The 13,384-nt window shown below is 39.9% G+C and overlaps 2 protein-coding genes across 4 annotated transcripts in view; one reads left to right on the forward strand and one right to left on the reverse strand.

The window, feature by feature from the left end:
• The window catches only part of LOC125878864 (uncharacterized), a 489,748-nt gene that overhangs the window by 92,261 nt on the left and 384,103 nt on the right, over positions 1-13,384 (forward strand). The window lies entirely within an intron of this gene.
• septin12 (septin 12) overlaps positions 1-13,384 on the reverse strand; it is a 111,591-nt gene that overhangs the window by 11,066 nt on the left and 87,141 nt on the right. For all 3 annotated transcript variants that reach the window (XM_049560187.1, XM_049560189.1, XM_049560190.1), the window contains 2 exons: positions 10,342-10,470; positions 2,749-2,830 (listed from right to left, as the gene is read on the reverse strand). In XM_049560187.1, coding sequence (XP_049416144.1) covers positions 2,749-2,830; positions 10,342-10,470 — 211 coding nt within the window. The remainder of the gene's footprint in view (positions 1-2,748; positions 2,831-10,341; positions 10,471-13,384) is intronic.

Consider the following 13,384-nt stretch of genomic DNA (forward strand, 5'->3'; position numbering starts at 1 on the left):
AGTTGACAAAATCAAAAAAGACTTGCAACTCAACTTGGACTTTAACACCAGTGACTTGTGATTTGTGATTTGACATGAAAATACTTGATACCTTCCCAAAAGCCCAAAGATAAACAAGTATGATATGTAAAAAGTGTGTCACAAATCTATTCTTTTTTTTCCTTAATTTCATGAACAAATGCTGATGTTTTGATTCTCAGCAACCACTGTGTTTGAACCAGCATCCAATCCAAATCGTTCTCACTCCGAAGCGATCTAATACAGCCACTTGGTCAGTGATTTTGGTGTCAGACACTGATGAAAATCAACATCTTTTTACAATGGTGTGATACACCACCAGGTGGCGTGAATTTGACGCACCACTGGACAACAATATAATTTAAGGAGCTGGAGAGTCCCTATAGAGCGGCCAGAAAGGGTGGTGCACAGGTCAAACTACCGCTGACTTTCACCCTGAATCCTGGTGTTCGCTTCTCGTATGAATGAAGAGCCAAATCATAGGGCTGCAGCTACTGATTATTTTAGTGTTTTCAAGAAGTTACTTTAGCTTTATTTAAGGACAATAGTAATGTATAAAAGAGAAAATGCAGCTCTGAAATGTAGCAGACTCTTTTTCTGCAGAGGTCAGGATAAAAGTAAGGATAGTAAAACTGGGAATAAGTGATGTGACTGACACCAGCGCCACACCAAGGCATGAGACGACCGAGTTGCCCCTCATCCCATATTGAAAAATAAAATGTACTGTCCCTTACTGATTCAGTACGGGATGCAGTTTGTCCCGTATTTCTGTGGAAAGAGTTTAATATTACTGGAGAGGAGAATGTCACAAAATGGCAGGTCTGTCACTCAGTGTCATTGTTGCCATAATTATGGAGACTCTGCTCAGGACTACTGTTAGCCCGCTCACTGACCTGCTGGCTGCTCGATTAAGTTATCTGAAGGTCCCTTTACGCCCGGATATTAAACTTATGGAGCTTATGGATTCATAAAGCCTCACATGCATTATATCTCAGTCATTGAGGAGCTGGGCGCACATGCTCGAGCTTTGTTTACTGTCACACAGTGAGACACAAATTGATGCAGAAACACCCTCATTAGATCTGTCAGTTAAAAATACAGCAGAGAAGAAGTGCAGTTTTACAGACTGTCTCTCACCAACGTGGTTCTCCGACAGAACAGCTGTCGTTACACGTGACCATTACGCACGGCTGTGGCTATTAATAGCGCCCTTGCCACTAACTCATCACGTGTAGCCCTACCTGCAAACCATCATGGCATTGATGTTCCAATCTTCATTACAACATGTCAGACAGATTATTGACGATTAATTTATAACTCTACAGCAGAAGTAACGTAAGTGGGTTGTCTAACAGAAGTAAACATTTAAGAGAAACTCAGTGCGCTGTATAGTTGCACTGGATTTAACGAAGCCCCTTTTTAGTAATCGAATTATTCGAGTTACTCGAGGAATCGTTTCAGCCCTACCAAATCATGATGTTTTTTTCTAAACATGACCATGTGCTTTTGTTGCACAAGGAAATAAATGTAAATGCAAAGTTTTACCAACGTCGTTAAGTGTATTTTGAAAAAAGACTGTATGCATACGCATAATTTGACACACTGTCCCTGAAAATCAACATGAAATGCACCCAGGATACCTTGCGCGTCATATATAGATGTCAAAGTTCACTGACCAAATGACAATAGAGTGTCCCAGGGTTGACATGTTTTTGTAGGCTGGCATGGAAGTTAGCATCGTCCTGATTCCCTCAAAAAAACCTGTGGGATTTTTCCATTGGATTTTGAATTATTGCTGAAAATAAGCTCTGTGGCAAACTAACATTAATGATACTGGCACATTTTGTTCAGCAAGAAAATCTTCACAAATAAAGACCATTTTTTCATTGAAGCCTAAATGCAAACGTTGTGGCTATCAACAAACTACGTACGGTTACTTAACTGCGTTAACTGCAGACCATATTTCAGGCATCTAACCAAAAAAACATTAAAAAAAAACACTGACTATGGAACGAGGGGACCGGGAGTGGTAAAATGCCAACTCATCTCTGGGTTTTGGGACTCATTCCTGGTACACTGTATATGTGACGAATTGGGAGTGAGAACACGTGCTATCAAGTTGCATGAAAAAAACATAAAAACCTAATATAATGTTACTAAGCACCAGCTGAAAAAATTATTCCAAAAATAATTTTGTTTGCATACAAAAACCTCCCGGTGCTCAACAATAAACAAGTATGCAAAATGTGTGGGTGAAGAAGACGCAACAACGTCCAGCTTTGATCAACATTTGTAGTGGCACAAAGAACACTAAGTCGAGAGTAATATTTACATAGTTGGCAAGCTAATGTTAGCTTAATAGCTAAACAACTTTTAACAAATAAACACAAATCTTACAATCAAAATTGAAATTTCAAATGAAATATATTATTACTCTGATATGAAAAATGTCATTATATTTGGTGAAGAGCACATTATGACTTCTTCTGGACTCAAAACTTTAAGTGTAGGACTTGAGTGCAAAGACTTGAGTAAGGTTACTTGTAACTTGCAAAACAATGACTAGGTCCGACATCTAATGTTGGGGTTTAAGACAAACTTTCTGGTTTGGATTACAGTAACTGAACTCAATTATTTGCAAATGCTGTTGTAGCCAGATTTAGACAGCACCATCTTCTTCTTTGTCTCCGTCCATCTGTCCATTCTTGCATCCACACTTAAACCACTCACCAGTTCTCGTTGTTAATCTGGTCTCCAAATCCTGGAGTGTCAATCACTGTCAGCTTCATCTTCACTCCCTTCTCCTCAATCACTAGACAGAGGGGGACAGAGGCAGTTACATGTGCAGTAGTTATAATTTACAAAATTAAAAGGGAAACTAAATAAGTCAGGCTTCCAATGAAAACAAAGCAGAGACACATTACATACACCGATTTTAACTAAGCTAGTCCTTTTCAGTCATGTACCAGTGTCCTTCACCAATCACATTGCATTGTTGAGCAGTAGCAGATGATGTGTACTGAGGGGAGTAGAACCAAACTGGTTTACCAGCATTATCTTGCAGGTTCAGCTGGTCAGGCATATACTGTGGAAAAATAGAGGGGTAAACTGCCCCTTTAAAGTTTGGGGCCCAGCAGCAGTTTAAGGCTTAGTTGTTCAATGTTGTTCGTTATGTCTTCAGTTTCTGATAATCACTTTAGTTGTTCTTTTATCTCAGACATGTATTAGGGTGTTACATACCTTGACATGTTTAGGCTGAAACTTCCGCCTTCATCAGAAGTGTCACTTTGTGGCGGTTGTTTATCAGCTGAGCTGTCAATCAGTTGATGTCAGGGAGGCGTGACCATCACGCCTCCCTGACATCAACTGATTGACAGCTCAGCTGATAAAGATGCATCACAAACACCACCAAATGACACCTCTGGGGAAGGCGAAACACCCTAATACTTGTCTGAGGTAAAAGAACAACTAAAGTGAAGTTTAAGGCTTAGTTTGGCGAAAGGATGATGGTTAGGATTGGCCATGGTTATGGTGGCGACATGCAGATGTTTGAGAAAAGCTGAGCAGCAGAGTAAAGACTATCATTTGAGTCCATTTCCATTGTTGAGTAAGCACTCAGGAATCACATCTGAGTGCAAGCATGAGAGCAAACATCTGGAACCTGATCATTAAGATTTTAACCTGCAATAAAGTAACACTTCATGGCTGCCTCGACCAGTCAGCCTGTCAACAAAACAGTACCACAACTGGTTTCACTGGTTCACACAACTTTTACTAGAGAGGAAGAATTAACTAAAAAAACCAAACCAAAACAAAAAAAAAACAAGACATTGCATGTACTACATACTTGTGAGTGCTGAACGCTGGTTATCTTGACTTGAACACAGTTGTTTGCTGTATGTAACAGCTGAGTTCTGCATACGGTGGAAGTGAACTGGGCTTTCATCCATGATACAACTCAAACTAATTAATTGGCCTTACATGTCATCATCAACTTACGTACAGTGAGCAATAGTGAGCATTTTGATTCATGAATTTTGTTGTGATACTGAGTCATAAATACAATGAGACTAAATGGGCCTTCATAGGCTTTGATCCACTATAGCCCCTTTTACACTGCTAGATTTTCGGCGAATGTTTTGCCGGCAAGCTGCGAGCGTTTAGACACACAGAGCCAAATTGGCAAGTTGATCTGAGGTGCCCAATTTTCCGCCACGTAGGGGTTGTCATATTGGCGGAACCTTTTTGGTTTAAAAAGAATAAGGCGCCCTTCTGCAACAGGAGGGGCTGTTGATGACTTGCGGGAGGAGCTGTTGATGACGCTGCACGTGCGACCCACCGGCAGTGGACTAACAGAAAACAGCTGATAGCAGGAATGAGCAGCTAGTAGCAAAAGGGAAACGCAAATCTGACAGACACTGTAAAGGTGAGCACCTGGGGAGACAAGGAATAGCGCACCCTCCTTGCCCTCGCAAACGAAGAGGCCATTAACCGGCTGATGACGGGGACGGTGAAGGACTTGCCGACTTACGAGAGAATTGCCGAAGGACTGACGGCTTCCCTCGGAGCAAGGCGAAAGTCATTAGTAAGTTATAGAATGTGAAGAAAAAGTTTTTTAATGTTTTGTTACTTGCTCACGCCCCTCATTGCCCCGTAAAAGGCACATTCTGTATAAACAAAAGTAGGTAGTTGGCATTTTGCTGCACTCCCCGATTTTGTTTTTATACTGCCAATGCTGAACGAAGACTGATTGGGCTTTCCTGCAAATTTGCACAATTCCTATTTAAAAAGGGCTTATAACTCAGAATAACTCAAAAACTCTCCAGTTTGTATTATATACAGGTGTTACACTATAACTACAATAGGGATGGTTAGACAATAATGGAATTCATATCACTCAGACCAATGGCTGAAGGTAGTTAAAACAGGCCCTAGTACACGCTATTATGACGGGCCCTAAGGCACACTTATGTGTCGAAACTAGCTACATCATAATCTTATTGTCACTTGATCAAATAGAGACTTGGCAATGGCTAATATCAACACACATATTACCCAGAAATCATCATCGCATATGACAAAAGTATCAATGGAAATAAAGCACTATTCATTTAATTGTCTTTTCAAAAAAAAAAAAAAAAAAGTTTATTTATAGTTTACAGTTGATGGTTTTATAGTTTATAGTTTATGGAGAGTAGGCATATATTTTACAACATATATTGTCATAGATTGCAACTGGCTATTTTACAAAAAAAGAAAAAGAAAACATGCTGGAGATGGGTTTGCCTTTTCAAAGGCACAAGTAGCAAATGGCAAATGGAGTTTTTCTTTGAACACAGGTATATTACGTAGGGCCTGTTTCCTGCCCAACATAAATTTGGAGGGTCCATTCTTTCTATGGGCCCCACCATCCCATTGGCCTCAGTGCAACCGCCCTGCATACACTGCCTTTATTCACGCTCCTGATGAAGACCCCTTCACTCTTCACTCTTTTGTTAAGTTGCAATCTTACTGCAAAAATGTTTGAACTATTTTCTTCCTCATCAATCTACACTCAATACCTTATAATAACAAAACCAAAACAGAATTTAAGATTGTTTGCAAACTTGTGAAAAAAGCAAACAAACTGAAATGTCACATTGACATAATTATTTACATTCTTAAAGGGATAGTTCAGGTTTTCTGGTTGTGTGGGGTCCTTATCTATAGTCAGTATATTACATACAGTAGATGTCAGACAGCTGGTTCATACAGGGAAGCTGTTAACGGCTTCAGTTCCCCATCTATGTTCTCATCAGAGCCACCAGACAACCTGTAAATTTTTGTTATTGTGTGACTTTGGTGAAATTATCCTTTTAAACTTAAGTCACACAATAACACAAATTAACTGATCAAGGCAGCAGTAGATCAACACCTGGCTTTGCAGAAAGTGATGTAACAGCTTCATTTCCCCCATCAGAAATCACAGTCTGGTGGTAAGATAAAGCACTGAAAAATATTCTAAATATCGAGTATACATAAAATGAATTTTTTTTTTTCATGTGGGATCTTTTTAGGTTGCTAAAATATGTTTTGTTGCTGACCCATTCACAGCAGTACATTGCTTAGCTTCCATGCAGGACTCCACGACTCATCTGTCGTGTAACTATTTATTGTGTTCGGGGACTTTTTTCAGTCAGTGTTTTCAGTGCACTGTAGAGTCTCAGATTTTATTTGACACTGAAATTCAGCCCACAATGCAGGGGGACAGTAAAGCCCTAGAGATGATCTCTCTCTCTGTCTTTGTCTCTCTCTCTCTCTCTCTCTGACACACACACACACACACACACACACACACACACACACACCTTTTACTAGGTTTCTAATGGGCTTTACAGTTGCTGGAGGGGTCACAACTGTTTTTCACTTCCCCTGTTCTACTGGATTTATAGGCGGTGAGGTCAACATGGCCTCAGACTGAGTTTTGGGAAATGTTGAGGAATTAGTAACTGTAGATGTCGAACTCCTGGTTTGAAGCTTCTGGGAAGTTTGAGCCATAAGGATTTTTACAGAGACAAGAGGTGGTAGCCAGAGGCCATTAGGCTGTAAATGCCTCTCAGTTTGTCTCTGAGACAGTTGTAGTAAATGTGAAGGCTCAAGAACGTTTAATTGCCTTTACTTACAAATAAATGAAAATAACCATATACTGTACAAACTAAAGCAGAATGAGCACATAGTGTTTGTCCTGTAATAAAGAGCTAAATGTCAGCTCTTGGGACACACACATTAAAAGAGAGACACAGATCTGAGGGACAGTTTCATTCTGACAGCCCTGTCATGTGGAGGCGAGCCTCACTTCCTTATCTCCTCATCGCGCCACTTTAATTTCATGAACATGCTCCATGCACTTTGGTCCAGAGCAAGCATGCATCATGATGATTTGGGAGACCACTTTGACCTTTTGTCTGTTGCCCACACTGAGGTCTGAATTCCCCACTGAACACATCTAAAAAACTAATGTCTAATGGAACAGCTCTGTGACCAACCCTTTCTCTAGCTTCACAATCAAGTCACTATTTCTACTTGTACACAGGAAATATCGCAATCTAACACACACACTGACTTAACTTTGCTGTGCACATCTGCTCCACAGAAGATGATTTAAGCCTGTCACAATAACTTCTTTTGCTAGACTTTATATTGTCCTAGAAATAATTGCAATGACCAATATTATTGTTATTTTGAGACTTTTTTTGTCACTGATATAAAATATAACAGCAAAATAATACAAGTACACCCTCTCAAATAAGAATATTTGTCATATATGAATTGGAATGATGGGTGGGGGAAAGATCTGCACAGCACAGTATTCAAATATTTTTGTATAGCAATATCGTATTGTTACTCAGACACCATGTATTGATTTTATTATTATATAAAATATTACTATTACAAGAACAAATTTGACTTTTGGTAGCCTACTAGAAAAATATTATCACTTGCTTTTTCTGTCCACAAGATAAATTTCGCTATAATAAAAATGACTGAAGTGCACTGAACAGACTGAAGACTTGATCTTATTAGATAATACAAGGTCTTCCTTTTGGGACATAATTTGCAGTTGAAAAAAGGTAATAAATCATACTAGCAAGGTGTACCTAATAAAGTGGCCAGTATACATATAATTATTTATTTTTTGGAAGTAGCCCAATAATAATCAGTTTAAGACTTGATAAAAAAATTGTAGAAACTGGGATAACGCTGGTGACTAATAGACAAGCTTTGCGAAGCTCTAGGAACACAGAAGTTACCTCCATAATCCAACCATGTGCTGCAGCTGGCTCCCAGGGATGGACGACCTAGAAGCTGGGCTGTTTGCTGGTGGATTTAGTGTGGTGGAGGATACAGTTGTAAAAGGGCAAAACTACTACGGACAGACGTTTTGGGTTGCTGCCAGGGGATGGCAGCTAACAACTATTGGGACAGTGCTTCTTCCACTCCAAAAGTGCAGCTGCAGGCTGCCGGTAAGCTACACTGTACGTCTTTGAAGTTTTGTTTTATTTTTCTTCAGACTTGCACAAGTAGGCAAGTAGTCCCTGCGCCCAAGTCTCAAAATGGTGGGGAAAACTCTGCTGTTCATTCTGGTATCATGTTGGCTACAATGTTGGTGATATTCTTTTGTGAACAAACACACATGTAAACACAATTTCGAGGTCAGCAAAATGATCGAGGTCATGTCCACATATTGTACAATAATTAAAGAACATAACTGTCGTAATGGGCCCAGGATGATTTGATTTGATTTGATTAACGACATGACTCTTCAAGAAAGCAAAATCATCAGTATTTCCCTTTTTCTGTTCATTAACATGGGATGTACGTCACTGGCTGGAGCTAACTGTTTATTTAACTCCTTACAATAAGTGTCTCCTGTGTTTTCAGTCATTCCACCACAGAATTAATTAGAAATTTTAAAATCAGTCTTTATCTGTATAATCATGGTTGTAACAAATACATCACCCTGACATGCTCAGTAACACTTTGGAGCGTAAAAATAAAATGGAGGATGTTGATGTGGGTTTGCTTCTGAGTCATGACCATATTTAGGCTTTTTGCTGCAATGCTGTGCTCTTCAACAGCATACTCTGATGGTTACATTTATACCTGGCCAGAGTTCTCCTCAGCAGTTTTTTCATGTTTTTGGTTTCAGAGTGTGCAGAGTGTAAATGTGACAAGCATTAAGAGATTCGTGTGAGAGTGCAGGAGGAGATGTTTATGGAGGATGTCACGGTCAGCAGCAGCCTCACATTTTTGGAGTCGCAGACAGAAAAAAGCAGTCTTCGAACAAAGGGAGACAGACTGTGTGTGTGTGTTTCTGTGTTTGTGTGAAAGATAAATTATGTTTTATATATTTGGCCTGAGGTTTTCTTTTCAAGCAAAGCGCGTGCGTGCACACACACACACACACACACACACACACACACACACACACACACACACTTGTGAGGATTTTGTCTCAAGTACTTGATGACATGTCACCTACTGCTGGCAGCTTTCATTTGTGGTTTTCACCACCTTCATAAATGACTTTCTCTTCTAGAGTACCAGAAGATCTGATGTAAGGCTGCTTAAAAAACACAGTTGTCATAACCAGCCTATTTTGATTGGATGTGGTGAAGAAGAAAAAGGACATTAATCACCAATGCTGTGTCCATTTCTCTTTATACATCCATGATATCAATAGTGATGTGCATTAGCATCCACCAGGACTCCTGCAGCACCTACTACATGTAGCTTTTGACACATCACAGTACTTCATCAAACACTGTCCCCACCCTCCGGTCTCCCCCCATTGTGTCCCGGTGAGTATGCAGCTCAAGTTTGAGCTGGAAAACCCCTTTAGCATTGTTGAATATAGCCCCATTTCCACCTAACACTTTCGGTGTGGTGCCTTTTGGAACCAAAAGTAACCCTTCAGACATGGCCCAGACCCTCCGTCTATATAATGTTTCCACCGCAAACTTAAATGTGGGAAAGGTTGTTGTTACTCACTGCTCCGTCTACCTCATTTATCGTCCACAAAACTGGACTGCACAATGACATTTTCAGAACAAAACAGAACAGGCTGCAATGAGAGTCTCTCTCCAAAAGTCTCTCTCCATGGGATATTTAAAAATAGCAGGTTTGTGCATTCAGTCCTTCTCAGGCAAGCGCAGGGGTTTAGTGTTGCTGTAGCCCACAGGAACAATTCTCTATGACACTTTTTTTCTCCAAGTGAGGATTAGAATTTATTCATATAATCCAGTCAAAATTAATATAGGTGTTAAATATGTTTCGGCATAATGCTAAAAATATACTGTGTGAGAGCTTATTTCTACAGAAGAAACCTTCCCTATCAATGCGATACAACACAAGACAATGTGGGAGGACTGACCCTCTGTGTTATCTACCTGTGTTTGGTAGTCCACATGGGATATGCTCAATGTCAAAGAAATCTATTCTGAATTCATCTGAGAACTAGACTAAAACTAGAAACTGTTTTTTTGTAAGCCCAAGCTGAGATTCCTGGTCATGAGACAAGAACTGAAAGGAAAAGTGATGTGAAAGAAGGATGTGAGTGCTGTCTACTATTATATCATCAGTCATAGCCTCTTCAGACTGGCCTGAACAAATGTAATCAGTAGTAGCAGAAAGAGGAAGACAGAAAGTACTGAAAACCATACTGACAGACAAGGAGGTCTTGTCATGCCTTCAGGATTCTCAGGAATCATAACACATTCCCTGTGTGTGTGTGTGTGTGTGTGTGTGTGTGTGTGTGTGTGTGTGTGTGTGTGTGTGACTCACCATGACTGATTGATTGCAGTTTGACTGTTTTGGAGATCTTCTCTTCGTAGTTGGGCGTACAGGACTTCCGACTGACTTTGGACTTGAACAGAGTGTTAACCAGAGTGGATTTCCCTAAACCACTCTGACCTGCAGACACAAAGAGACAATGCTTTTAACCTTTCTAAAAGTGTGTGTACGAGTGTGTTGTATTTGTTTCTGTCATGTCTCCTGTGTGGAATAAAAACCCTTATGAAGCTCTCAGCTTCTGTGCAAGTTGTCTGCTCCAGCAAACCAGAGTGTCAATGGTGGATTAGTAGCTAAGAGACAACACATCTCCCCAAAACCCCCTTTATTTATTTAACACAAATACAACAAATTTCATTTTATGGCCAGCAGAAAGACTCAATTAGCTTGGCATTGCTTAAGTTAAACAACCAGAGCGACAACATATGTAACATAGTGCTAAGCTTTGGGCAAATGTAAACAGACTACAGCATGCAACACGTCTTTGAACTAAGTGGCAACCTCCATGGCTAAAAAATTAAACCAATGTGGAAGTGCCAAAAACTGCAACAGTATTAGTTAATGTAATCATGACATAATCTCAGATTCCCAGAGCATAGGCATATTCATAGCTGTGGCTATTTCAGTGTGTTTTTTAGCTCACTGAATTTAATTGGAACATTTTGGTCACCTAAAAAAGTCTTGTTCAGTGTTTGGTTGAACTAAAAGACCCATTAAGGAGTCTGATATTTATAGCACAATGTGTTTATAATGATTTAAGCCTGTTTTCCACTAGTGAAAATTCGCATTTTCACATCAACCATAGCTGTAAAAGCACCCCGCTAACGAAGCTAGCAGTTAGCCACCCTCTCTTCCATATATGGCAATTCTGGTTCCAAAAACCCAAGATGGTAACAGCCAAAATGCCAAACTTGAGGCTTCAAAGCAGAAGTCCACAAACCAACGGGTGATGTCACAGTAGCTTCCTCCATTATTTTATACAGTCTATGCTGTGAACAAGTGTTGCTGTTTTCACCATAGCAATTTGAAAATTACACTTCAACAAAAAGTTCCACATCCATTGCAGCCATCTTGGTTTTCAAAAATGCCTCAGTGGGGCCTCTTTAGCCTTCTAATCTAGGTTTATACTTAGTATAGTGTTTCTGGAGTAAGGGTGCGCAAGCTAAAATGACATAATTTCGTATGTTGCCCTAAGTGCTAAGGCACTGCAAGTGACCAATCATCATATCAAACCTGCCTCATATTAAATTAACAGTTGTGGTTTTCCAGGACAGGTCAGCTGGAAAGGGGGACAGATGCATCCACCAGAGATGATAAAACATGAGCTTGCAGATTTGTCTGGTTCCCACCTTAAAACCTAATATGTATTACGTTTCCCCCAGATAAAGCTATTGTCCCACGTAAGGCTGGGTACAATTTTAAGTATTTTGATACTTTTAACAGAATTTCAGTACTGGTGCTAAAACCTTTTTTTCTAAATAGAAATACTTTCCTAGTTTCAAAATGTTACAGCTGCTACTCCTATGTGAGCTCACTGGCTAAAATGGCAAATTGCTGTTTTTTTCAAATTTGACAGATTTGTGTTGCATGCTATGTCTTCTCATTCTTGCATATTCTCAGTTGGATATATTATTTACATATTGTTTAAGATGAGGAGTAAGCAACCTGGGCCTCCGGAGCCACATGTGGCTCTTAAGCCCCTCTCCAGTAGCTCCCTGTGGCTTTGACAAAGAAAATTTTATGAAAATGACTACTGTTTTTTTTTTTAACATTCTAATTTTCATTTGTCGATGTTGAAGGCCTGAAGAAAATCTTACATTCTCCAACTGTAAAAATGTGAAGCCTATATACCAAATAAAACTTTGTTTTTACATTTCAACAACTAAATGTGTGCATTACACCTACTGCACCTTTTGAAATAAAACTTAAATTTTAGTAGTGCGTGCACAGATTTGTTTGCTTTCACTGCCAGCTCTGCATATTATGTTAATTGAATGTTAATCTAGACTATTAGTATATGCTAATTTAGACCTAGTAGGCTATGTTACCTTCATTATAAGGCTTAAATTTTTGTTTGCCGACCCCTGGTTTAAGAGAATCACGTAAGGAATGGTGTGAAATTGAAGAAATGTATACAAACAAAGTAAACCATGAGCACACTTTAATTATGCATAATTATCAAGAGGAAACTTCCTGTTTTCAATCTAACAACAGAGGAAGTGTGTATCATCTGTGACAGGAAAGAGCAGACAGCCCAAACTTTCAAAACCACTTCCTACTCAAAGAATCATACTTCCTCTTCCAATACGAAAAGCAAACTACATTTTCTCAAAGAGGAAGAGACCCAGCAACCCCATCTCATCACATGCACACACACACACACACACACACACACACACACACACACACACACACACAGTTTTCTAACACATTGTAACTGTAGATCAGCAATTTCTTCTCAGTAAAAAAGGGAAAACACAAGGAGCTGTTAGTAAACCCTGTGACATTTCAGTGACCTAATGGACACCATGTGTCTTGCAATTGGTTAAACTGCAAGCCTGCCATGGTGGTTAGCTTTGCTGAGTGGTTCAGAAGAACCTGATCTCTCTGTGGAGCTCTGTGATTGGCCGTTGCACAGCAGAGTGGCTGGTTTATATCACCAAGGTTTTTAGTAGTTGGCCAACCGGGAGTTACACATATTAGCGAATGCACAAACATATACACTAATGTCCTGCACGACCTTGCCTGAGACCCACACCAATATCACTCCCAAGTCTCTTAAAATTACTGCTAACCACCTTATCTAGCCACCTTATCTAACTTTTTAGTCCTTCCCACTGAGGAAAACATGCAAGGAGTCAGGAGTTTGGAGTGAGGAGCAAGGATTGCTGATTAAGAGACATGAGATGGCCTTACTCTGAAGCGTCACGTAAAGCAACGTCCTATTCTGGTGACGGTGCGACAGCTGGATCTGGGATCCGGGGTTGAGGGAGAACAGGCTCTGATTGGAGGGAGAGCTAACCACGCCCACTTAGGA

The sequence above is a fragment of the Epinephelus fuscoguttatus genome, linkage group LG19 (assembly GCF_011397635.1).
Source record: "Epinephelus fuscoguttatus linkage group LG19, E.fuscoguttatus.final_Chr_v1".
Taxonomy (NCBI): domain Eukaryota; kingdom Metazoa; phylum Chordata; class Actinopteri; order Perciformes; family Serranidae; genus Epinephelus; species Epinephelus fuscoguttatus.